The sequence below is a fragment of the Aplidium turbinatum genome, chromosome 5 (genome assembly GCF_918807975.1).
Source record: "Aplidium turbinatum chromosome 5, kaAplTurb1.1, whole genome shotgun sequence".
Lineage (NCBI taxonomy): Eukaryota > Metazoa > Chordata > Ascidiacea > Aplousobranchia > Polyclinidae > Aplidium > Aplidium turbinatum.
The window spans coordinates 35,729,632-35,755,271 of NC_137476.1; the positions used below are offsets into that span (position 1 = coordinate 35,729,632).

At 38.3% G+C, this 25,640-nt stretch overlaps 1 protein-coding gene across 1 annotated transcript in view; it reads right to left on the minus strand.

Annotated features, from left to right (window-relative positions):
• LOC145771219 (uncharacterized) overlaps positions 1 to 20,915 on the minus strand; it is a 42,426-nt gene extending 21,511 nt beyond the window's left edge. Inside the window, exons 1-4 of the mRNA XM_082582953.1 lie at positions 20,796 to 20,915; positions 7,891 to 8,005; positions 7,580 to 7,644; positions 7,317 to 7,369 (exon numbers count right to left, since the gene is read on the minus strand). Coding sequence (XP_082439079.1) covers positions 7,317 to 7,369; positions 7,580 to 7,644; positions 7,891 to 7,952 — 180 coding nt within the window. The 5' untranslated portion in view covers positions 7,953 to 8,005; positions 20,796 to 20,915. The remainder of the gene's footprint in view (positions 1 to 7,316; positions 7,370 to 7,579; positions 7,645 to 7,890; positions 8,006 to 20,795) is intronic.
• Between the last annotated feature and the right edge of the window lie 4,725 nt (positions 20,916 to 25,640).

The following is a 25,640-nucleotide window of genomic DNA, read 5'->3' on the forward strand; positions in this document are numbered from 1 at the left end:
TCCTGGGGAGACTGCAGCGTGCGCTGTTCCGAGTACCCAAAGTAGCATTCTTCACCATATTCAGGCGCTAAATTTGCAGCAACGGGACCAACTCATGAAAAAGTTTCAAATGGCCCATTTCTTGGCTTTGAACAATAAATCTTTCAAATTTTACGAAGAACTATATAAATTTGAAAAAAACGTTTTTAATGCTGACTTGGGAATTGGATACTCTACTGATAAGGCTTGTAGAGAAATGATTCATTTTTTATCCAACGCATTAATACAAGACGAGGTTACTGTGCCTTTAAACAGTAAAAGCAAGCAATATTTCAGTATTTTGTACGATGGGTCGTCAAGTGCCAAAACTATTCACGTGCTATCTGTCGAGGAACCAGAGGACTGTAATGCGAAAGGTTTGAAGGATGCATTCGACGAAGCGTATTCGAAGGGGAACTTCGAATTTCCGAAAAACAGTCGACTGATAGGCATTGGGTCCGATGGAGCCAGCGTGAACAAGGCCGCGTTCAACTTGCAAAAGGCAGAAGTAGGCGATCATTTGCTTTTAATGTTATGCTCGTCACATAAGATTGAGTTAGCCGTTAAAGATAGCTTTAAGCATTCCGAAATTAATAAAAAAGCTGAAACATTGCTGGAAACTGTATATTATCTGTTCAAACGGGCTAACCTGACATGACGATTGTTTAGGCGACACGCCACTGCAGCAAACAAAACGGGATATCGATACAAACGTTCCCTCGGCACGCGGTGGTTAGAGCACCAACACAACGCTATTGACGTCTACTTAAAAAATTTGGAAACGTTGATCGTTTTTTTAAACCATCAAATTGCCCAACCTTTCAATACCACCATGAAGAAGGATGCAAGCAAATTAGAAGGAATTCGGCAGGAAATTTGTAGTCTTCAAACTATCATCTTCCAATGCGTCAAGTTTGATGTAGTTGCTTGCATAAAACCACTTTCTTTCATTTTGCAGAAAAACGAGTTATTGCTTCCTGAAGCTATCACAGCTATCGATACCTGTTTGGGAAGTATTCAATCCATGCTATCGCAGATTGAAAGTGGGGTCGATGCGATGTATTCGAAAGAGTTGTTTCCTACTTTTAACACTGTGCTTATTCCCTGTATCGCCACTAGTTCGAATCCCGCCCCAGCCGAACAAGCTGCGCGCTCACGCCAATCTACCACTCAGAGCCAGGGTTCTGTAACTTTCTGTTCATGCCCAATGGTAATCTTGACGAAGGGGAAGCTCGGGTTCGCATTGAAATGATGGACGTGCTGGATACATTGCAAGTTTCGTTGCAAAAACGGATGAAGCAAATCCCGGAAGACTCGTTTTTTACTGCAGCGGCTACCCTCCTGGACACCAAGTCTTACGTCAGTAAAGAGATTGAGAATATCCGAAATGCTGCAAACCGAATCATGGAACAATTTTCATCTGTGCTTGAGCAAAATAACTTTAACCAAAGCCGCATAGGTGAGTGCTATTTTCATCAGTATTGGTTTACTAGAGATAAAAAGATGAACATTCGGTTGGCGTTTTATTTGTTCTTTTAACAAATTGGTAATTTTTTTTTAAGTAGCTGGTTACTTTTATGACATTTTTACTTTGATTCAACGTAGTGAGACGTTGAATCAACGTAAAAATAACCAATTTTTGCCTGTGTGGGGATTTTGCCTGTGGGTCGTCTCTGGCAAGATTGTAGCGAAATAAAATGGTTGTTCCTGATCGAAATACCACACTTTTGTAGATTCCACGTCTGACGATGTTGAATCGACAAAAAAGATTGGCAGATAAGTTCACTACAAAAGGCATTTACGAGCCAATGAAAGTATGGAAGCAACTGTTTATGCTAGGAGACAAGCTGCGACTCCACAACGTTCTGCAATTAATTGAGATATGCGTCGCTTTGCCTCTTTCCAATGCGGAAGTTGAGCGTGTGTTTTCTTCATTAGCAAGAATGCTCAGCAAAGACAGGTATATGGAATAATAAAATTACGTATGATAAACTGATAATCTAAATGTATAAAGATTTACCAATGAAATGTAATTTATTGCGTACTTTTTGGTTTACACTGTACTAAATCAAGGATAAATGTATAAAAAATAGTTAGGCTGTGTTGTTGAAACTGTGTTATTCTTTTCTCTAGAATGCGTCTCAACAATCATAGCCGAAGAGCACTAATGCGAGTGCGATGTGCAGGAAGAGACATTCCTCCCAGTCGCAGGCCTCGAAATTCACAGCGGTCATGTCCGCCGTCACAGCATGTGATGTCCGTGGGAAGTACCATCTAGATTGGTCATATTTGTCCGCCAAGAAATAACACAGGAATTAGCGATACACATCGTCGTTGCATAGCACAAACAATTGTTGCAAAACTATTATTTCCCGCGCATTCTAGCGCGCATCTACAAAATGTGAATACTGTATTATATCCGACTCGTGCCCAGAGCACTGGAACGCAAGAAGCCACACGACCTCGTTAGGTGGAAGTTAATCAGTTATGCGGTGTATTAAGCGTCTAAGTGGCTAGAGGGCGCTTTGACTCTTCAAGCCCACGTCGTTGGTTTGACGACAGCCTTTCAGAGTGACTTCGCTGAAATTTTAAAAAGCCTTCTAAACCGTAGCTATAGTTCTCAAATGGCGAAGAATTATCAAGATAAAGTGATTAAGCATGACGATTGACGTTAAAACTCGTGTGTCCGCCGAGAGACTTAATTTGTCCGCCGAGATAGCTGCTCAGACCGCACACGTTTGTCCGCCGTCGACAAAAACGAATTTCGAGGTCTGCAGTCGATATGCTACAGCCATAGATTTGTTCCTTAGTCAACACCCTAATGGAGTTCTGCGAAAGAGAAAGAGGCATGTTGATGGGTATCAAAGCACGAAAGCCGCAAAACATGGACGCTTCATTGCGAACGACGAAGACAGTGTAGATTTACAGCCAAGCGTTGAGCCTCTTGATGTGTCTGATTCCAGTGATGACGAGACAACCTCATCCTCCGATGCAGCATCTGATGATTCCGATTCTGATAGTTCTTTATCAAACAGTATTTGTGTTGCTCGCAGTATTCCAATTGTGCCGAAATTATGTTAGTGTAAACGTAAATCGAGGCAATCTTCTCGCAGGGACCTATTAATTTGTTACCGGTACCTGGTTGAGCAATTACCGCTATTTTATGATAATTCAACGTCGCTAGATGTCGAATTAATGTAATACAAATGTAAATTTATTATTGGGCATTGTTGTTACGCAATACAACCGGTCAGGAAAATTAAATCGAATTGTGCTGACTCGAACGTTGAATCAACCCAAAATTAACATACTCCCCCCCCCCCCCCCCCCGTGAGTTATTTAACATGAATTATCGTAACAGCGTGCGTATCGCGTTGCTCGCTTTATCGTTACTTTTGGTATTATTACATCGCAACAAATCAAACAATGCGGTCTTGATAAACTACTCTATTATATTTTTCGCTTCTCGTTTTACATGTTGTGGTAGCCTACAATTTTTTTCGTAATAAACGTTCACAGCAATTGCCGAGGCAATTTCAACTTTTGCCGTTTGGCCTCGGCAGCGTTTTTGCCGAAGTAAAAATACGGTACACGACAACTGGGCGAGACAAAGTGGGCGATACCCACTTGGGCGAGACCAGGTGGGCGACGAGTCAAGTGGGCGACGAGTCAAGTGGGCGACGAGCCAAGTGGGCGACGGACCAAGTGGGCGACGAGCCAAGTGGGCGAAGGAAGCAAAAGTTTAGCCGTTCGGAAAAAATATGACTTTTAATTTTTACTTTAAAATACAATGATTGATTTGTAGAAGGGAGGCAATGAGAGTTCTCACGCTGAGTTTCACGAAGCATTGGAAGCAACATTTTCATTATTTTTTGTAGTCTAGTAATAGCGCTTGCTGTTTGATGTTAATTTGCATTGTGACATCATCTTGACACATTATTTTGCAATTTGCGGCGTCACGGTTTATCGTGAAGCTTAAGAGAAACCCCTCAGAAAAGAGACAAACGAAAGGTCAAAGAGTGGTAGTAAGAGTAGCCTAATTGTAATCAAAGAGTTAGAAAGGAAAACGCCGCAGAGAGTTGTTGCAGCAAAATTTGATGTGGCACAGGCGAAAATTTCACGGATATGGAAGGCACGGGAAAAGCTCTTGAACAACCATCGTAACAACAACATCGACAAAACTCACCTTAAGCAAGTAGAAGTTGTGTTTTATTTCCAGCAAACACAGCTTCTTCTGTCCATCTTTCAGACCAAGGTATCATCAAGAATTTCAAACATCATTATCGATGGAGTATGTTGCAAAAACTTCCGGTCACCATGGATGCTAATAAAAACGCTGCAGCCACCAACATAGCACGCGCAATCTGTTTGTTTTTTTTTTTTCGCTGAGACTTTTCGGTCATTTGTCCGAAATGACTTGTAAAAATTCGGTCATTTTTTATTTATTTCGGTCATTTTTTCTGATGAAAATATTTCCTTTCAAGTAGCTGATACAAACCAAAATTTGCACTTTCTGACTCGCTACAACATTAAGTTTCGCTGAGAAATGTTGTCTTGTTTTACCTGAGAAAAGTTGGAACAGACAAACGTTTCTTCAACGTTCATCAGCGAAACTCAACCTTGCAACACTTGGCCGAATTGACTATATATTTGTTTGCACATTTTGACCGAATTGGCTATATATTTTTCGGACATTTTTTCTAAAAAATTGGTCTATGACCGAAAAAAAAAAACAGCGCACAATTAGTGTTCTTGACGCTATAAATCGTATGTGCGCGGAAAATCCAATGTCTCATAGAGACTTGCCATTAACTTACATTTACAATGTTGAACCATAGAGAAATAAAACATAGTAACTTTAGCGAGTTTAGCATACTTTATTTCACACAAAATATAACATAATTAAATAAAACAAACTCAAACGTTTTCGACACGTACGTGTGTCCTCATCAGGAATTAAATCTGCAATACATAAAATGAAAAATCGTAAGATAAATTTGACTATGCACTGTAACTGTAACGACAATCATTACAGTGCATAGTCAAATTTATCTTACGATTTTTCATTTTATGTATTGCAGATTTAATTCCTGATGAGGACACACGTACGTGTCGAAAACGTTTGAGTTTGTTTTATTTAATTATGTTATATTTTGTGTGAAATAAAGTATGCTAAACCCGCTAAAGTTACTATGTTTTATTTCTCTATGGTTCAACAAAGCAAACTCTCTACCAAAGCTTTATCATTTACAATGTTGTATGTGAAAGTACCAATAAAACTTTAATCCGAATGCTCTAGTCTAGACGCTGCGTAGCTGCATCAGCAGTTTACAGAACACATTGTGACTGACAGTCATTACTAGGGCCATTTTGTTTATGACCTAAAAATTGAAAATATGACTTTATTTTTAGATATTCTGTCAAAATTTTTATTTTAATGGATTATTTTTAGAGCATCAAATTTATGCTAATCTCCGTAGTTAATGATTCGTATGTAAGTTTTTACATGTATTTTAAACAATAACACACTCGAACAAGTAACAAAAACTTCTGTTTCGCTTGAAAATCACTACAAACATTCAAATGTCTAATGCATGTACCTACCAAACCAGCTACTTAGTAGTTAAGATCTCACCACTGGCTGACCTAGTGACCTACCGCAAGTGTTTATAATATTCAGAGACTGGATTGTGTGTTGCAAAATAATGTGTCAAGATGATGTCACAATGCAAATTAACATCAAACAGCAAGCGCTATTACTAGACTACAAAAAATAATGAAAATGTTGCTTCCAATGCTTCGTGAAACTCAGCGTGAGAACTCTCATTGCCTCCCTTCCACAAATCAATCATTGTATTTTAATGTAAAAATTAAAAGTCATATTTTATACTGACAAGCTTTGATAACGGTTAGGGAACGTTCATAACTGACTTCAACCACTCTTTGGCCATTCGTTTGTCTCTTTTCTGAGAGGTTTCTCTTAAGCTTCACGATAAACCCTGACGCCGCAAATTGCAAAATAATGTGACAAGATGATGTCACAATGCAAAGCGCTATTACACAAAAAATAATGAAAATGTTGCTTCTAATGCTTCGTGAAACTTAACGTGAGAACTCTCATTGCTTCCCTTCTACAAATCAACTATTGTATTTTAAAGTAAAATAAACGTCATATTTTTTCCGAACGGCTAAACTTTCGATTCCGTCGCCCACTTGGTCCGTCGCCCACTTGGCTCGTCGCCCACTTGACTCGTCGCCCACCTGGTCCGTCGCCCACTTGACTCGTCGCCCACCTAGTGACCTACCGCAAGTGTTGATAATATTCAGAGACTGGATTGTGTGTTGCAAAATAATGTGTCAAGATGATGTCACAATGCAAATTAACATCAAACAGCAAGCGCTATTACTAGACTACAAAAAATAATGAAAATGTTGCTTCCAATGCTTCGTGAAACTCAGCGTGAGAACTCTTATTGCCTCCCTTCCACAAATCAACCATTGTATTTTAAAGTAAAAATTAAAAGTCATATTTTATACTGACAAGCTTTGATAACGGTTAGGGAACGTTCATAACTGACTTCAACCACTCTTTGGCCATTCGTTTGTCTCTTTTCTGAGAGGTTTCTCTTAAGCTTCACGATAAACCCTGACGCCGCAAATTGCAAAATAATGTGACAAGATGATGTCACAATGCAAAGCGCTATTACACAAAAAATAATGAAAATGTTGCTTCTAATGCTTCGTGAAACTCAGCGTGAGAACTCTCATTGCTTCCCTTCTACAAATCAACTATTGTATTTTAAAGTAAAAATTAAACGTCATATTTTTTTCCGAACGGCTAAACTTTCGATTCCGTCGCCCACTTGGCTCGTCGCCCACTTGACTCGTCGCCCACTTGACTCGTCGCCCACCTGGTCTCGCCCAAGTGGGTATCGCCCACTTTGTCTCGCCCAGTTGTCGTGGACCGGTAAAAATATGCTAATTTCGAAGACTGAAATTGGAGGCCATAGGAAGAAAAGAATATCAGATCTTCATGTTCTAATTTTCAAACAAGAGGTAGCAAAAATAAAGTGCAAGGTTTTCCACTTAAAAATGAGACTACTTATCACTAATTTCTTTACATCCACAGAATGACACAACAACACTTCAACAAAAAAGAACTATAATCTGTCAACATCTGTGTTCACACCTACAACAGCAGCTATCTCTAAAAGGTGTGTGAACTGAAATTAAGCTTTGAAACAAATTTCTCGAAAATAATCTTTTTTAAACCAAATAAGATTAAAATTAAAACTTACCTTTTTGGCAGACCGTAACACCACAGATGAATCTGACGAAGCATCTGAATATTCTGGAAAACAATAACAGCAAATGAGAGAATTATTTGTATGGTATTATCAATATACTGTCACTTCTATTTACATAATAAAAGCATGAAAGTAACAGAAAAATCATCCAAACAACTGATAAAAAACGTCAGAATTACATGACACGCCCTTCTTAGGTGCTGTTATGTTCTGCTAGACAAATTTTGTCATTTTGAAACAAGTAATGAAAATACCTGATGGTGAAGAAGGAAATAAAGCCTCTAGATCTGTTGTGCATCGAATTAGTTTTCCAGTGCGCCTAAAACAAAATTAGGTCATACACATCATGTCTAAAAACTGATTATTTTGAAGAATTTTACTCTGTACATACAAACAAACCTTCACATCAGATAATTCATTTTCAATGTAATTTTATTGCAAAAAATTATACAAAGTTTAGAGCACCAGCCAAAAAATTATTTTAAGTGTCAGTGTTGAAAAATGTTTAAGAAGATCCCCATTAATCTAAAAAAAGAGTTACAGTTGTATTTCTAGTTGAACTTACTTTCCATAATCAGGATTGTACATGTGTTTCATCCATTTTTTATTTCGGGGATTTCCCTCCATTGCACCAAATTTGGTAAATCACTTAAAACTCATCAGATGGAAAAGTCTAAAATCTACAATTTCAACAAAATGAGTTTGACAGCGATGATGCTTGAACTAAACTTTTGAAACAAAATCGAGTGGGGCAAAACTGAAAACACTTTTATCTTGTGAATTTTTTAAAAACTATATGTATATATAAGCTATGATCCTCATCTAGTATAATAATACATATTATAATGCAGAAATTTGACACTTTGTTGGAAATTTTTTAATGTTTTTAGGTAGTATTTAGGTAGAGGTAGGGGATAAAGTGTGACCTTCTCAGATTTTGCTCTGTCCACATTTTTTGGAAAGTATTTGTGATAACTATCAACAATATGCAAAAATTTTTGAAAAATATTTATTTTTCATCAGTAGACACAATTTTTAAAATTTTGACCATATTTGTGAGAAAAAACGTAAATTTCGGCTTTCTGCGTGTTTTGATGAATTCATAATTAGGAGTGTAGGTCCTCTTAAGTCTACATAGCTACATGCACATTATTATGTTACGTTCCACTTGAACCACTTTATTCTTCCGCACATCCCTAATTTTACTTTGACCTTAGTTGACCCCTAGAGCAGAGGCATGACCTTTCGTTTCGTGACCTTTAAAATAGTGAAAATTCCTACATTTATGAAGAACTAGTTATAAAGTTGAGTTAGCCCAGGGGTCCGCAAATAGTGGGTCGCGACCTAAATTTGGGTCACGAGACCATCCACGGTGGGTCACAAAACAGTTTGAATTTACTATCAATATAACTTGTATAACAAAAATAAATACAATCATACACTCTTTGATGTGCTGAGTTTCGTAGAAAAAAAATGTATATGTACTTTCGATTGTAGTAGCCTACAGTAGCCCTCGCTTATTAAGCCTACGGTTATAAAGTCTAAAAGACACTTTGAGCCAGGACATGAAAACTCTCTCAGCTTATCCCCAGAACTGGCGACTGAAACACAGCAAAACCAAAACTGTGGCAGAAGCTTTCCACCTACACAATCGGGAAGTTGATCGTGAGCTACATGTTCAAAACAATGGAAAACCTCTGTCTTTCTGTCCCGAACGAAAATATCTTGAGAGGGATACTGGACAGATCACTCACATACCACCACCATTTGGTGTCACTGCGCAAGAAACTGACATCCGGCGCTGCGCTACTCAAGCGCCTGGAAGGCTCCATCTGGGGGCGAGGGCTGACACTTTGCGTACAGTAGCCTTAGCTCTTGTCTACTTTTCAGCAGAGCACTGTGCAGCTGTTTGGTGCCGCAGTGCTCACTGCCAAAAAAAGCGCCCTGCGCACAGTGACTAGATCTCTGCGTCTCACACCCTTGGACAATCTCCCCATTCTCGCTGGCATCCAACTTGCCGAGCTTCGTCGCGAAGAAGCCACTTTGTCTCTCGGCCGACAGACACTGGAGCCTAACATCTTCTCCACCACAACCAGACGATTTCTGCTCCCCCAAACGAGCACCCTTGTCGAATGAAATCCTGACATCCATTCGTGGCAGCCGCTCAACTACTGATCAACGAAGCTGGTGAACAAGACATCTATGCAACTATTTGGGTAATGGACAGACCATAAATGGAATTCTGAATGGAAGTCAAATAGCCTACCACCACACTTCATCCGTTTATCTCCGAAGCCAACATATGCCACATCGGCCTGACACTACAAAAACAGACATGGGTGGGCTTCAACTGTCTTCATACGGGCGTCGGGCTTTTCCGCTCAACCATGCAACAATGGGGAATGGCCTATTCCTCCTCCTGTGAATGTGTTGCCGAGGAACACACCACAGACCACATCATCAATGACTGTACCATCTTCAAGCCATCAAACGGAGTGCAAGGTCTGCGCGTCATGGATGATGAAACCAAAGACTGGCTGCTCTCTAGTAGCCTTCCAGTGTAGTCTGGGAACATCGTGAATCTGGGGTGGTAAAAGGATAGACCCTCGGCCCCAGAAGCTCACACGATGACGGTTAGTAGGTCCACCGGCTTATTTAGCCCAATTTGGTCCATTCCGGAATTACTGAAGGTATAGGAGTGGTAGAAAATTGTCTCCCGCTTAATAAGCCCGAAATCGTCCAGTTCCGATGTGGGCTTAATAAGCAGACGACCGTATTGAATTTGATATTAAATTGCAAAATATTTTCTTCAAAATTTTATGCTTCTAAAACGTTTGGGTCGCGAAGGCTTCGAACGATTGTTTTTTGGGTTGCGCCAAAAAGTATTTGTGGACCCCTGAGTTAGCCTAGTTAACAAAGCAATCACCTTTACTTATTGATGATGACTGAAAAACTGAATCTAGTTTTTGTGTTAGGTGATAAGTTGCCATTTTTATCGGAAACCGTTATTGCAATATTATCTTATGCACCTGGTGGATCTCCAAAAAAAGATAAAGAAACGAAGCTTCAGAGAGAAGCGATCAATGCATATGTCGTATCAAAAATTAAAAACGCATTTTTATCTTTGAACTTAAAATAAAAAAGATAAAAATGCACTTGAATTTAATGTGTATATTCTAAAAGTGACTTTTTTCCAGGCTCCGTGCATGCAAGTGTGAGTTTCATGCTACGGTACCCAGATTCCTGCTACCGAAGTGTGAAACTCACATTTCCGTACAAGGAGTCTGCTACCAAACTGTGAAACTGTAACTATGGTACCCGAAAACTGTTATGCAGGATGTGCAGGGTGTGTTTTCACACTTTGGGGAAAGGAATCGGGCATGCAACCGCCGTTTTCACATTTGCCCCCCCTCGAAAGTTTTGTTACCGAACTTCCATTTTCTAGCTTCAATTCCAGGAAAAAAATGGTCATGGTCATACATCCGAGAACCGAAGCTTGGAAACTAGACCGGCGTACCCGATTTCTTTGAAAATTGAGGCTGCTATATATTTTGAGTTGTTGGTGTGAGTTAATTGTATACTGTATATCATTGAAATTTAGCGTGATTTTTCGTTTCGCGAATTTGATGAAGATAATCTTACGAATGATGTCTACTGATGTGTATTTGACGGATTTTATTATTTTTTGAAGTTTTGAGGTCGTACAACCAAACTGTTTCCAAAAAGGTTGGACACTGATGTTTTTGACACTACCCCCAAAAAAATGTGTTGTATCCCCTACCTCTAATTTAGGTAGTTTTTAGTTTTTAAGTTTTTTAGTTTTAGTTTTTTAGTTTTTTTTTTTTAGGTTTTTAGGTAGTTTTTAGTTTTTTTAGGTAGTTTTTAGAAATTTTTTAATGTTTTAGGTAGTGAAACAAACCAAAGCCTTCATTTTTTAAACTCACAACCAAAACATAGAGTGTCAAATGGGTCATTCTATTATAATACAGTGACACTGGGTAACCTGCCTTCTCAGAAGTTGTTCATTTTCGAATATGTTAGACCAATTAGGAAAAGAAGAGATGGCTTTTACGCCGTCAAAATCCATCAAGCAGTTTTCAAAATATCAGCAATTACATTTTTGCCACTAGGGCTGCTGTTTTCATACAACAAAAACAAATGTAGCTTAAAATTCTTATTTTTAAGATACAGATTCAATAAAAATATGTATATATTCTTATAGTTTTTGGGGCAAGGAAATCAAATACCGGTATGTTATAACATTTTCAAAAAAGCAAAGGAAAACACTTTACTTTGTTGAACAAAAGTTTTGGGGTACTCCATTCTAATGCCCTATATCTCAAATCTGCAAAAAGATTTTTCCCCCAGCTGATGCTAAACTGTCAAGAAAGGTTACCTGCTTCATGAGCAAAGGTATGATAAATATGTTTTGTTGCAAACTTTTGTTTTGTTGCAATTGGCATGAATGTTTCATTGCTGTGCTATTGCTCACAATCTTTTCAATTAATAAACTTGAAGTGTAATACATGATCACACAGCATAGGCATTATAATGTCATAGTAAATGTTTTGGATTAACAAGTTGTTCAGAGCAAGCTGCACTTGTCTTTAAAAATCAAATCAATGCAACAACAGATTGGGAACAACCAGTACTTCTACTAGAACAGTAGAATATCTAGTTACAAATAGCTACAGAACTATATTTTAACACTAATAGGGGCTATATATCGTTAATGTAACCCAAAGCTGGAAAACTATAGCGGCCATTCATAGTATAGAGCAGCCTCTCCACAACTCTGAATTGGAAAATGATAGGATGATAATGATAAAATTTCTGATAAGATGTTTAATAAAATTTTCAGAGATTTTCAATCGGATGAAAACGTGCCATAAAATTCAAATAATCAGCCAGAATCGAAATACAATTAAGTACGAAAAACCTAAGCCACAGTAAATCAAGAAAATGCAAACAAGTGAGGATGAGATACTGATTGCATGTCAGCACAACTTAGGTTACTTCACACTCACAGCAAGGCAGTTAAAACATTTCACAAACAAAATAGAAATGAAAGAAATAGTCAACTTAAATTGTTGAGACAAAGTTAATCGGCATTACAGTTAGTTATGATTGGATACAATAGGTTTAGATTAGAGTTTAGGCTAGAGGATAGAGTTAGTGTTAAAAAATATTTTACATTTCTAAATGGCAACGCCAATTTCTAAATTCGCGTTAAAATGTAGTACAGTCAGTAACACATTGCTTGCAATAATGGCATTATATAGTTTCCTTGCCTAGCCCTGCGCTTTTTACCAAAACATTGCTGTCAAGTTATCTTTTCACCATTCTCCCATAATAACTGCAATGTCTTGAAATCTTGTCAACGTCTACTTGTCTATGTCTAATGACGTTTAAAACGTACAATGAAAGTATCTAGCTACGCTCCTTTTGTAATTCCAGCTCCACAGGCAACGCTGGACTAGATTATGCAACCACAATCATCCTAAATCAACGGATTCCACAGAAGGCGTCACAATCGGTACACAAATAATTATGCTGTCATCATGGTTGGAACTTCACAACTATTAAACATTAAACTACACTATTACAAAATTTTTGATTTTTACATGCTCAGTTCTTCATCACAACTAAATTTTATGATGGTGTCTAAATTTTTGGAAACAATGCCATGGAAGTGTCCTATCAAAAATTTAAACAGGTTGTCATTTTTTACAGCATTGTAAGTTTGTACATTAGCTACTACTTCAAAAAAAAACAATATTTTTGTTGACTGCTAAAAATTTGCAGTAAATGCGTTTCATTTTACATTTTTAGTATCGGCCACAATATCGCCCAAATTTAGCCAATACCAATACAGGCCTCGAAATTCACGGCGGACACCGCGGACATGTCCGCCGTCACAGCATGTGATGTCCGCGGGAAGTACCCTCTAAATCGGTCATATTTGTCCGCCGAGAAATAACACAGGAACTAGCGATACAGATCGTCACTGCATAGCACGAACAGTTGTTGCGAGAATATAATTTCCCGCGCATCTAGAAAATGTAAATACTGCATCCCTTAGCTTCCATTCAAGCAGGAAAACTTTCGATTTTTACGTTGCTTTAACGATTGATGACATTGAAACAGCGTAACAAAGGTGAATTCTTCGCCAAGAATCGATGGGAGTACCGATACTTTTACACTAATCACGCGCAACGTAGTTCAAGTCTTACGTCACAGTGTCTGGCAATGATCTCCGAGTAATATCATAAGCCAAGGTTGGTTATAAAATTTGTTAAGTTTTGGTATTACAGTTGAAAAAGAAAAGGCCCAGGGAAAACACGCAAAAATACAACACGAAAAATAAATCTAAAGAAAATAGCCTAGCGACACTTTGCACAGCAGAAAATAGTAGCGTTAGTGTAAAAGTTTTCCGACTCGTGCCTAGAGCATTGTGACGCAAGAAGCCACACGACCTCGTTCGGTGGAAGTTAATCAGTTATGCGGCGTATAGCAGCTACACGGCGCTTTGACTCTTCAAGCGCACGTCGTTGATCTGATAAAAGCCTTTCCAGAGTGACTTTGCTGAAATTTTAAAAAGCCTTCTAATAGTTCTCAAATGGTGAAGAATTATCAAGATACAGTGATTAAGCATGACGATCGACGCTAAAACTGGTCTGTCCGCCGTGAGACTTGATTTGTCCGCCGAGATAGCTGCTCAGACCGGACACGTTTGTCCGCCGTCAACAAAAACGAATTTCGAGGCCTGCCAATATTCTAAAAATGGCCGATATAACAGATATCGGTACATCGCTAGTTAAATTTGTTCTTATTGGGGTTGGTGGCTGACTAGATGACCGCTTATGGTCTTTGCTACCATCTTGATTGCCCCATAATGTAACCAACAGCTGCAACTTAACAATGCATTGTTTTTACTTTTCATTTACTTTGCTTTTTTGTTTATATACCGTATGTATACTGTATGTGGATTGTGGAGCTATTGAAACAAAATAAATTGACTTGACTCAAGAGATTGAGTTTCAATTGCCGATCGAGTCGCAATATAGAATTAGAAGCTATCCTTCTTGGAGCTTAATATTAAGGTGTTGCAAAGAAATAAATGCTGAGTTGTGAAGTGAATATTATTTTCCAAAAAGCATTTATTTTTTTCTCGTGAACTTTGCATATTGCTTAACAAGCGCATAAAGTTTTTGAATCGATAAGAAATGATCAAAATTGAAAATGCAGTTTTAATTACGGCAAATAAACGTGTTCAAAATTTTCAACTCGGCAATTGTTGACGCTATTTCACAATCCGTAATTTCACAACGCCGATGATTTTGCCGCAGTAAAATATGCTAATTTTGAAAGGTGGAACAAATATCTTGCAGCAAAAGTGGCGACTTGGATCGTCCTTTGGTAATTTTATTTCGTCTGTTTATCATTGGCACGACCTTGTCTGGAATATCTGTTACAAGTTTTGGCAATATGTAGTCGAGTACGGTAACTAAGAGTAACTGTTCAAGTTAACAAGTAATACGATTTTCAAAGGTTTTTGAAACAAATGGTCACAAATATGTACATAGATTATATATATATATACACAAAGAAACCATAAGATCAAGCAAAGCTAGGTCGACTCTCACGGTGTGCGCATGAACAACGAATTTCAAAGATAGCTGACCATCTACCCAAAGATAGCTGACCGTTAGCTCAGTGGTTACTGGTTACGTACCCAACTCAAGATCAAGCGGCGCTGCAGGCCTCGAAACTGAAGGCGACCATGACAGCAATTAACCTACAAAAACTGACATTTTGTCTCCCGGGTCTCGCTCTTCTGTCCGGCCGCATTTGTCCGCCAATAAAAAAGAGTATAATATATAGCTGTTTTAAGTTAATAAATGAGGCATTCCATTATAATTCAACAAATCCAAATAACCACTAAGTCTTCAATTTTGATGACTAAAGCATATGTTATAGTATGTGAAAAATGCATCTCGGCAAAAAAAAAAATTTTGAAAATCAGACAAGCGGTTTTTGAGATATCGTGTTTTGAAATTTTGTAGCTGTCACTAGGTGGCGCTGTTGATGTTCCCAATGTTTTTTGATTTTAGGATTATATTTGAGATAGAAAGCCGGTTGAAGTGTCTATTCCACCATTTTTCATGATGCAGAATTCAAAAATGGTATTAATTTTGGGTCTGCTACTATTCGGTGAGTTTCTATCCTCTAACCCCTAACCCTAAAACGGTAATGATAATTAGGCTACGGTACCCGATAATTTAAAAAAAAAATTGAAAAAATCCCCCGTTAAGGGATTGAACTCACCTAATCGGACTCACCGAAACAGGCCATTCCGATTAATTTTAGTCTGCAAGCATTAGCTAAGGAGTTGTGAAGCATTTTTAAAAAATTGGGGGACCAAATGCCAACTCTCAAATTTCCATGTGCGTAACAAGATATCCCAAATTTTTTTTTGTTCTTGAAAGTTTCTTGCCTATACTTCATGATAATATAAGTTAATCTTTTTTTTATGAGACTTTTGTATTTTTTATTTAATTAAAAAAGTTAGTCGTGGTGTATATCTGCGATACCATGACTGTATGATACCTATTAAGTACAGTACGATAATAACCTACTGAGTCAAGCATTATAAAACCCAATTTTGATTGAAGACTTGCAAGTTGCAACGCCAAAATAATGTCCTGTGTTAAAATAACCAGGTATGATTGTCAGAGAATTGTCAGAAGGGCATTTGTTTGAGAAGCTATCTAAACTTCTTAAACAATTGAACAACCTTAAACTGCCACTACTTTTATAAAACATGAGTAGGTTGGAATCATAATGATGTCATAATAAAAAAAAATATTTTTGGGAAAATCTGTAATTTGTTATTGTGACAAGACATCATAAGCAAGCATCATTCAAACATTGCATTAATCTGAATGTAGGTTGGAATCATGATGATGTCACAATGAAAAAAAATGTTTTTTGGGGAAATCTGTAATTTATTATTGTGACATCATAAGCAAACATCATTCAAATATCGCATTAATAGATCATCTAACTTCTCATGCATGTCTTTGATGAAAGGTTGCATTGTGCAAAAAGGACAAAAGTCTCATAAGAAAAGATTACATTATCATGAAGTATATGCAAGTAACTTTCAAGAACAAAAAAAATTTTTGGGATATCTTGTTACCCACATGACAATTTGAGGGTTGGCATTTAGTCCCCCATTTTTTTTAAATGCCCCATAACTCCTTAGCTGATTCTTGCAGACTAAAATTGAGGGAGCAAATCTTTTAGGCGCAGACAGTTAGGCGCTGGTCAAACAGGCGCGCACACTGTGGCGTCAGGATATTGAGGTGCGAAGCACTGTGGCGCCCATTCATTTAGGTGCTATTCCTAGTAAAGTATGCAGATTGTATCAGCTTGGCAGGTAGGGCAATGCTTTTCACACTAAATGTTATATTGAAGAGAAAAATATATTGTTTTGTTAATGCGTGTACTGTGCATTTATTTGTTGTTAGTCATGGCTTCAGTGAGTGAAGCTGCTTTATCCGGCAATGTTTTTCACACAAAATGTTGTATTGAAAAGAAAAATATGTCATGGCTTCCGTGAGTGAAACTGCTTAAACAGGCAATTCTTTTCACACAAAATGTTATATTGAACAGAAAATATATTGTTTTTTTAATGTTAGTTTAGTGTTCGGCATTTATTTGTAGTTAGTCCAGGTCTGCGTCGGCAAAAACTTTATCAATAAATTATTCAAGTTTTCGAACATGACTGAGTTGACTTTTAGTTAAGTCAAGTAATAACTACACTAAACATCAGTAAAAAATATATATACCTTAGCCTATATGCAAGCGGGTGGTAGGCTTGAGTGAAGAGTAGCCTAATTTAGTTTTCCGTCAAAACTTCGACTAGGTTTTGCCAAAGCTGAGCTGATATAATCTGCAGACTTTACTACTAGGAATAGCACCTAAATGAACGGCGTCACAGTGCTCCGCACCTAAACATCTTGATGCCACAGTGTGCACGCCTATTTGACCGGCGCCTAACTGTCTGCGCCTAAAAGACGTAGACAAAAAAATTTACACCATTTTTGAATTCTGCATCATGAAAAATGGTGGAATAGACATTAGACACTTCAACCGACTTTCTACCTCAAACATAACCCTAAAATCAAAAACATTGGGAACATCAACAGCGTCACCTAGTGACAGCCACAAAATTTCAAAACGCAATATCACGAAAACTGCTTGTCCAATTTTCAAATTTTTTTTTTGCTGAATATCAAATTTTGTAAACAACAAAATATATCAAAAGCAACACTTTTTGAAACCTAGTGGTTACAAATTTCTTAAAATTTGTTGAATTATAATGGAATGCCTCAAATATGATTTTCATAGTTCCGTAAAAAAATAGTTGCAGATTAGTATCCTACATGGACTATGGTAATTCTCAACAATTTATGATATAGCAGGGTTCGATCTTAGCACTGGTCCTCTGGCCAATGTCTAGTGCGAGTTCCCCGCGGACCAGTACAAATCGTTTCGCACTGGTCCGACTGTCCAGTGCGAAAATATCATCGTATTATGTCGTTTGATCGTTTGGAGTGCGTGATTCTTGTTTGCGCTGCTCTTCAAACAACAAAACATGTGATCCATGCGTGTTAAACCATAAGAAAAAGGCAATCGCAACATCACATGTTAAATTGTAAGAAAAAAGCAATCGCAACATCACGTGACGGTGTTAAATCGTAAGAAAAAGGGTAATTGCAACAACACGTACAAAATTGTCAAGACGAAGCTGAGGTCAAGGCTCCGGGCTGACCACGTAACAGATCTTCTGACCATCCAGCTACAGTCAACAGAAATAAAAGATTTTGACCCCAAACCTGCCATACATCTATGGCTGGCAAACGATTCATCTGTGAGGTCAAGAAGGCCTGATACTGGCTATGTGTTTACAAGGCCAGACAAGCACACACTGGATTCCGATTATGACCCCGTGATCGTCTCGTCATCAGATTTCGATTATGACCCATCATCGGATTTAGAAATTGAAGAAGAGCCCCAAGTAGATTGAAGACTCAACGTAGATTGAATGTCTTGCCTAGATAAACTGCTGTTACTGTTGTGGCAGTGGCTATTTGACCGGCTCCGGTCTTTGAATCTGAAACACTATTTGACCGGTCATGACGTCACTGCATAAGCGCTTTTTTCTTTTTCTCTTTCAAAGCAACAGACGTGAAGCGCAGATATAAGTTCTAACTTCAACACGTATTCTTCAACGCAGTCTGTGGCGCGTGCGATACGTTTCCAGCTGCCAATCTAGAGGGGATGAGTTCGATACCATCCGGAAGCATTCTTTTTTTCATTTTTTTTTTATCTAAATTTTGATTGACCCGAAGCGCATTTATGTGGTCAATTTTTAATTTAAGTAGCCTACAGTCCAAGTTAGTTAATAGTTCTCAAGTATAGTTCTCAAGTTAGTTATATACAATACTTCTTTTAAAAGAAATGATAATGGTAAAACCATTTTTTAAAGAAATATTGTATATAACTAACTTGAGTGAAAAATGTAGGGTCGTACGGCAACACACGTTCACTTATGACGATCGGAAAATTACCAAGAGAAATTCTCAAATTCCAGCAAATTAAAAAAACTCTAACAGTATTACTCACATTTGAAGACATAAAAAATGGGCTGTAGGCTACTCAAATTAAAAATTGACCACAAAATTGCGCTTCGGGTCAAAATTTAGATTAAAAAAAATGAAAAAAAAAGAATGCTTCCGGATGGTATCGAACTCATCCCCTCTAAATTGGCAGCCGGAGACGTATCGCACACGCCACGGACTGAGTTGAAGAAAACGTGTTGAAGTTAGAACTTATATCGGCGCTTTTCGTCTGTTGCTTTGAAAGAGAAAAAAAAAGCGCTTATGTAGTGACGTCATGACCGGTCAAATAGTGTTTCAGATTCAAAGACCGGAGCCGGTCAAATAGCCACTGCCTACTGTTATTGCCATTGTATCAGGCCTCGAAATTCGTTTTTGTTGACGGCGGACAAACGTGTCCGGTCTGAGCAGCTATCTTGGCGGACAAATTAAGTCTCACGGCGAACACACCAGTTTTTGCGTCGATCGTCATGCCTAATCACTTTATCTTGAAAATTCTTTGCCATTTGAGAACTATAGCTACGGTTTAGAATGCATTTTAAAATTTCAGCGAAGTCACTCTGAAAGACGTGCGCTTGAAGAGTCAAAGCGCCGTGTACCTGCTCGAAACGCCGCATAACTGATTAACTTCTACTGAACAAGGTCGTGTGGCTTCTTGCGTCACAATGCTCTGGGCACGAGTCAGAAAAACTTCTACACTAACGCTACTGTTTTCTGCTGTGCAACGTTTCACAGGCTTTTTTATAAGTTTATTTTTGCGTGTCATGTGAGCGAAAGTGAATTTTCCCTGGGTCTTTTCTTATTGTAATACTAAAACTTAACAAATTTTGCTGTAATTGCCTACCGAACTTGTATAATCTAATTTTGTATCCAACCTTGCCTTATCAATATTACTCGGAGATCAAAGCCAGGCATTGTGACGTAAAACTTGAACAAAGTTGCGCTGCTTAGTGTGGAAGTACCGGTACTCCCATCGATTGTTAGCAAAGAATTCACCTTTGTTACGATGATTCAATGTCATCAATCGTTGAAGCAACGTATAAATCGAAAGTTTTTCCTGCTTGAATGGAAGCTACCCAGTCACCAAAATTTATCCTTTTTACATTGATTCAACGTCTGCGCGTCTACATTGAATTAATATAAGAATGATAAATTTTGTTGTCTGGGTGAGAGATACAGTATTCACATTTTCTAGATGCGCGCTAGAATGCGCAGGAAATTATATTCTCGCAACAATTGTTAGTACTATGCAATGACAATTTGTATCGCTAGTTCCCGTGTTAATTCTCGGCGGACAAATATGACCGATCTAGATGGTACTTCCCGCGGACATCACAATGTGGTGGTTAGTACATATATGTATTGTATATATACAAGCCAAAACATGAGAAAATTGTACATAAACATAACAAAAACACAGAAATCAAAAAAAAAACACAAATTAGATCCGAAAATCTGTCAGACATGTCAGATCAAATCCACCAAAAACTGCACAATGGAGTTGCATTTAGCAAGAGTAACAACCGACCAAGTACGTTTGATATTGCTTTTTGAATCAAAAGGGAGACAAACATTTAATTTCTGAAGGAACCTTACCCCATGCTTGAGGTCCCAAGTACTGTAGCATTTTTTGCTCAGAGTTATTACTAGTTCTGGGTAAAAAATATTGGGATTTTATCTTGTGGCAAGTACGGCACCTATTACGGTATGTTGATGGATATTACAGTATTTAAATCATTAAAATAAGCACTGAAGCTATAACCATACTATTAACCTTACTTACCTTCAGACTTGAAGAAAAACACAGTTTGTAGTCTACTATTTTTACTGTCTGATATGGCTTGACTAAGAAACTCAAGGCCATCTTAACCAAAATTAAAATCTGCTACTGGCTTGATACCGTACGGTACCGTTCCTATATTGTAAGGGTACCGTGCTTTGAGTATGTATAATATCTACAGCACACATAAAAACCACTCAAGGCTGCAAATTTCAATGAAAAGTGTTTTAGCGTATTTTCGTTTTGAAAAACTAAGCTGAGTATTCAGTAATTAACAATCCGAATTAAACTACAGTACGGTACGGTACTTGATCTGAGAAAGTGCAAAACATAATTCAGAATTCAGAATCGCGAAATATTCAAATTAAAAGTTACGTTTCCGTTTCGAAAATTTAGAATGAATACCAAAAGTGGAAGGGATTATAATAATAATAGCAATCATGTTTTATTTTGTGTTTATTGCGAAAAAGCCCAAGACACTGCGAATGCGATTGCAGGTGCAACTCAACAGACAAACGGAACATATAGTCATCGATTCAGCTATTCCTATTATATTGGCATGCCAGTGTTTTGCCGAGACACAAATATGTGCTTTGGAGCAGCCACTCTGCTACCTAGCCTACAATAATTTATTGCATTATCCGATGATTAATTTCTCTGCTGACTTTCACAGAAAAAAATATCAGAAAACGTTTATGATTAATTATCATAATCCACGTTTAAACAAATAATGTTATGATGACTTTCCTTATCAGCAAAAAAAGGCCTAATCCTGATCAACATTTAAACTTTATTCAATCTTATTTTCACGTAATTGTAGGCTATACACCTAAACTTGAATTTATCTGAAAGCCACTCTAACATGTTAATCCCCAGTAAGATCCCAATTGGAGCAACGACATCGCTAACCAATCAGAATATGCTTAAATAGCTACCGTAGCCTATACCGTCCAATTGTAATCCTTCTAGTAGCCTACTCAGCCAGAGAGTTGGAAAAAAAAGTAATGGCAGGGGTAATAATCGAACTCAAGTCATCGAAACGACTACTACCGCCATAACCTACTAGGCCTCTCAAGCGAAGGAAAAACGTTGATTTAATATAGCTCAGTGGTTACGTGCACGGCTCAAGATCACGCTGCGCTGGTTCGACTTTCGGGGTGTGCGCTCGACTTGAGCAACGCATTATAAGGACTGCTCTCCATCCAGTGGCACCTAATGGTGCAATAATTCCCCGGCAACAACACTTCAACAATCGGAAACTTCACTCTGTCAATGTAGGTAGGCTAACTGGCCCTGCGTCAAGAGCCTCTGCATTCTACAAGTAGGCTAGAGCCGCTAGGCTACCGGTAGGCTATGCAAAACTACCAGGAATAACCTATCAAGGCTTGGTCAGTCCGAGGATGAAGATTCGAAAGCAACCAATACAGCCTACTCAATGTTTGCGATTTTCTTTGTTCTTTCTGGAAACGCAACATTGATGACGTCACGAACAGCGGAGCGTCTGATTGGTTAGCGGTGTAGGCTATAGGCCACTTGTTGCAATTGAGATCAAAAGCTTGCTGGGAAGTGGGAATTAGCATGTTTAAGCGGTTACAGAAAAAAATGTGCTTATGTGCTCACTTCCCTCTGATGTCGCTTCTACTTTTTTCTAGACCTCTGCTATGTTTGTCATACATTGTTTTTTGTGATGGTTAGAAATAAAAACAAACTGAACTGATGTTGCTTAAATTATTTCTATCCTATGCAATTAGCGCATTTCTTGCTATTTATTCGGTTAGCTTAGCCTACCACTAGGCTACCAGTCAGGGATATCTAAAGAAGGGGATACGAAGGCTTTTATTACGTCTGACAATAGAAGGGCTTTTGTTTATCGTAAATAATCTGTGTTTATCGTGAAATAACAATTGGTACCGATAGTAGTTCAATAAATCTTGTTATGACAACTTGCATTGCGCTATTAGCATCAGGCTTGGATACTCACTGCATGCTCATGGTTGCTTGTTAATTCAACTACTCACTACTTGCTTTACATCTAGCCTACTGCAAATTGGCTTTGTTAAAAAAACAGCTTACTGGCAACTTTTCAACTGTCTTTGTAGACAAGTATTCTTTGAATATGCTCTACGTAACATTTGCTAACTGTCTTCTGTAGCTCATTGTACCAGCTGCACTACAAAACTTTCTGCGATTTTAAAAAGAACCACATGTTTAACGTGTTACAAACTACCGCCCTGGTAGTGTCACGAGAATAAGGCAATGGCTGCGAGCCTTCATATCCCCTTCTCTAGATATCCCTGCTACCAGTTAGCTGAATAGGCCTACTAGCCTACTGTAAGAAAATAAGTCAAATGAGATTTCTGGTGAGTGTCTTGCAGGCTTTGAAATAAAAACTTTCGATCATTTATAAAACTATGCCCAACCTGTTACTGTTTTTTTTACTTGTTTGCCTTGGGAATAAAAAGCAAACTCTTTTTTCGAAATTGTATGAAAGCATCTGGTAGTGGTGGGCTATTTAGGCCTATCCACCATATGCCTAACATATCAATAAGGCTGTTGAAAGGGTAATTTGGAAAAACAAAAATACAAAGCTTGGGATTTCCTATTTTAAAACGTTGATTAAAATGATGCTATAACATCCATTTTTACCATTGGTCACAGCGGTAAACCATAATCTCTTCGTGGGAAAATTGTAACATAAGATTCCCAAATCCGTTCGTCTGCATGTAATGACCGAAAAATAAACACTCTTTTGAAACGTCTATTCAAAAGTGTATTCCTGTAAAATTAGCCCGCGGCTATCGAAAATGGGACGCAACACCGTACGCCTCTAAAACTGTCACTACAGAACAGATTACTTGGTTAAAAGACGGAAAATTTGTCCAGCTAGCAAGCACTAAGCAAACAGTTAAACTTGCGACTGACTTCCAACAAACAATTTTACGAATGACTAGAATAATTTACGATATCTCAAATGCAAGTAGACAGTAACTGTGACGCAATAATGAAAGACAATTATGAAGTCATTCAAACAGGTGTTCAAGCGGCTAATGCAATATTTCATCAGGTCTTACGACCGATGGTGCAATATTTGGACATTTTCTAGCAATTTCCATGACGTAAGATGCCAGCTAGGTTAAGTAGGCCATAACGGTTTTATATGACGTTTGATTTGGTGAAAATTGTCGGGAACATAGCTGCCCCTAGTTATGACAGTCTGACATGGCATAACTAAAAAAGAATTGATGACAATTGTGAGCCAATGAATAAAAACACACGATACACAAATTGTTTGAATCACTCACGTTTAAGTTAATACGCAAATACAAAGGGCATGCAAAGAATGAACAACAATAAGAATAAACACGACGATACATGAAATTGGTACCATAGGTACATGCTAAAATGACGCTATATACAATGGTTGCGATAATAACCGACTGTTCTGGGCTCAGACAAGTGTCGGCCACCGCAGACAAAACCAGGCTCAAACCCTAACACTTAGGTGTTCTTTACGGGGGCGAGGCACGAAATATCCCTCAACACGTAGTCTACTTTCACTTTCCCCGTACTCTCATCATAGTTGCAGACGGCAACTTTAGCTCTACGAACCACAGGCTTCCCTTTCCTAATTTGTGGAACTACCTCATGCACCCTCCCAAGTTGATACTTCCCACGTTTACCAATGTCTTGGAGAGAACCTACCACTACAAGTTGACCAGGCTCCAAATTCTCGGCCATTTTTAGCCATTTTTTCCGGCCCTGAAGCCCTAGCAAGTAAAAATCAATCCATTTACTCCAAAACTGCTGAGAAAGTGACAAATTGAACCGATAATCCCTTCTTAGTTGGTCACGATCATGTGGTTGCCCAACAGCACAGTATGGGTCTAAGTATGGGGTCAAAAGTGAGGCAGGGGTGATGACAGTAAAATCCCTAGGGTCGTCACTCAAAGGTACCAAAGGGCGTTCGTTCACGATCCGAACGCCACTGCCTGTGTACGTAAGCAGTTCAATAAAATTGGGCTTACGTACTGAAGAGTCCAAAATGTGAAAAAAGTATTTAATCACATCGGCCATGAAACCAAACCTTTCAAGCCGAAATCTAGCCAAGAGATCTGCCAGAGAGTTTAAGAAGTCAGGACACGAAAACATTACATCATCAACACAAGTTCCTCGAAATTCAGACTTGCCATCGTAAACAATACGCTTTTTTTATTGTGACGTCACAAAGTATGGTAAATACCATTCAAATCCCTTTACATTTTCTGCTTCACCAGCACGCTCAATATAGCCATTAGATTTAAGATCCTTCATGGTGTCAGTAAGGAAATCACAAAGTTCAGGTTGTTTTAAAGCCTTCTTCCTTAAAGCAGCAGCTCTATCTGACGCCAACACAAAATTGTTAGGTAAATCAATATCTTCCTTCAACGGTACAGGTATCTCAAATCGACCATCTTTCAACTCAATATTCGGTTCAACAAGTTCTCTAGCCAAAATGTCATTGCGAGACAATTCACAGGTTTCATTTTGCAAAGTCAAATCCTGAATGACTTTATTCAGGTCTGCTATTTCCATATCACGAGACTCAATTTTACGCTGAAAGCCAGAGATGACATCCGACTCTGAAGACGTCTGCACTCTGCACACATTAGCAACGCTTTCATCTAAGGGTGACTTACCACCACAAGCCAACCAACCGAGAGGAGTGAGCAAAGCATGCGGTTCACTACAATTTTCACCAACACGCTCCTTTTTAGCACACATCAAATAAGCGTTGTCGTTTCCAATCAGTACATCTACAGTACTACAATCATTCAAATGAAACATAATCACGTCATGAAAATGACGGAA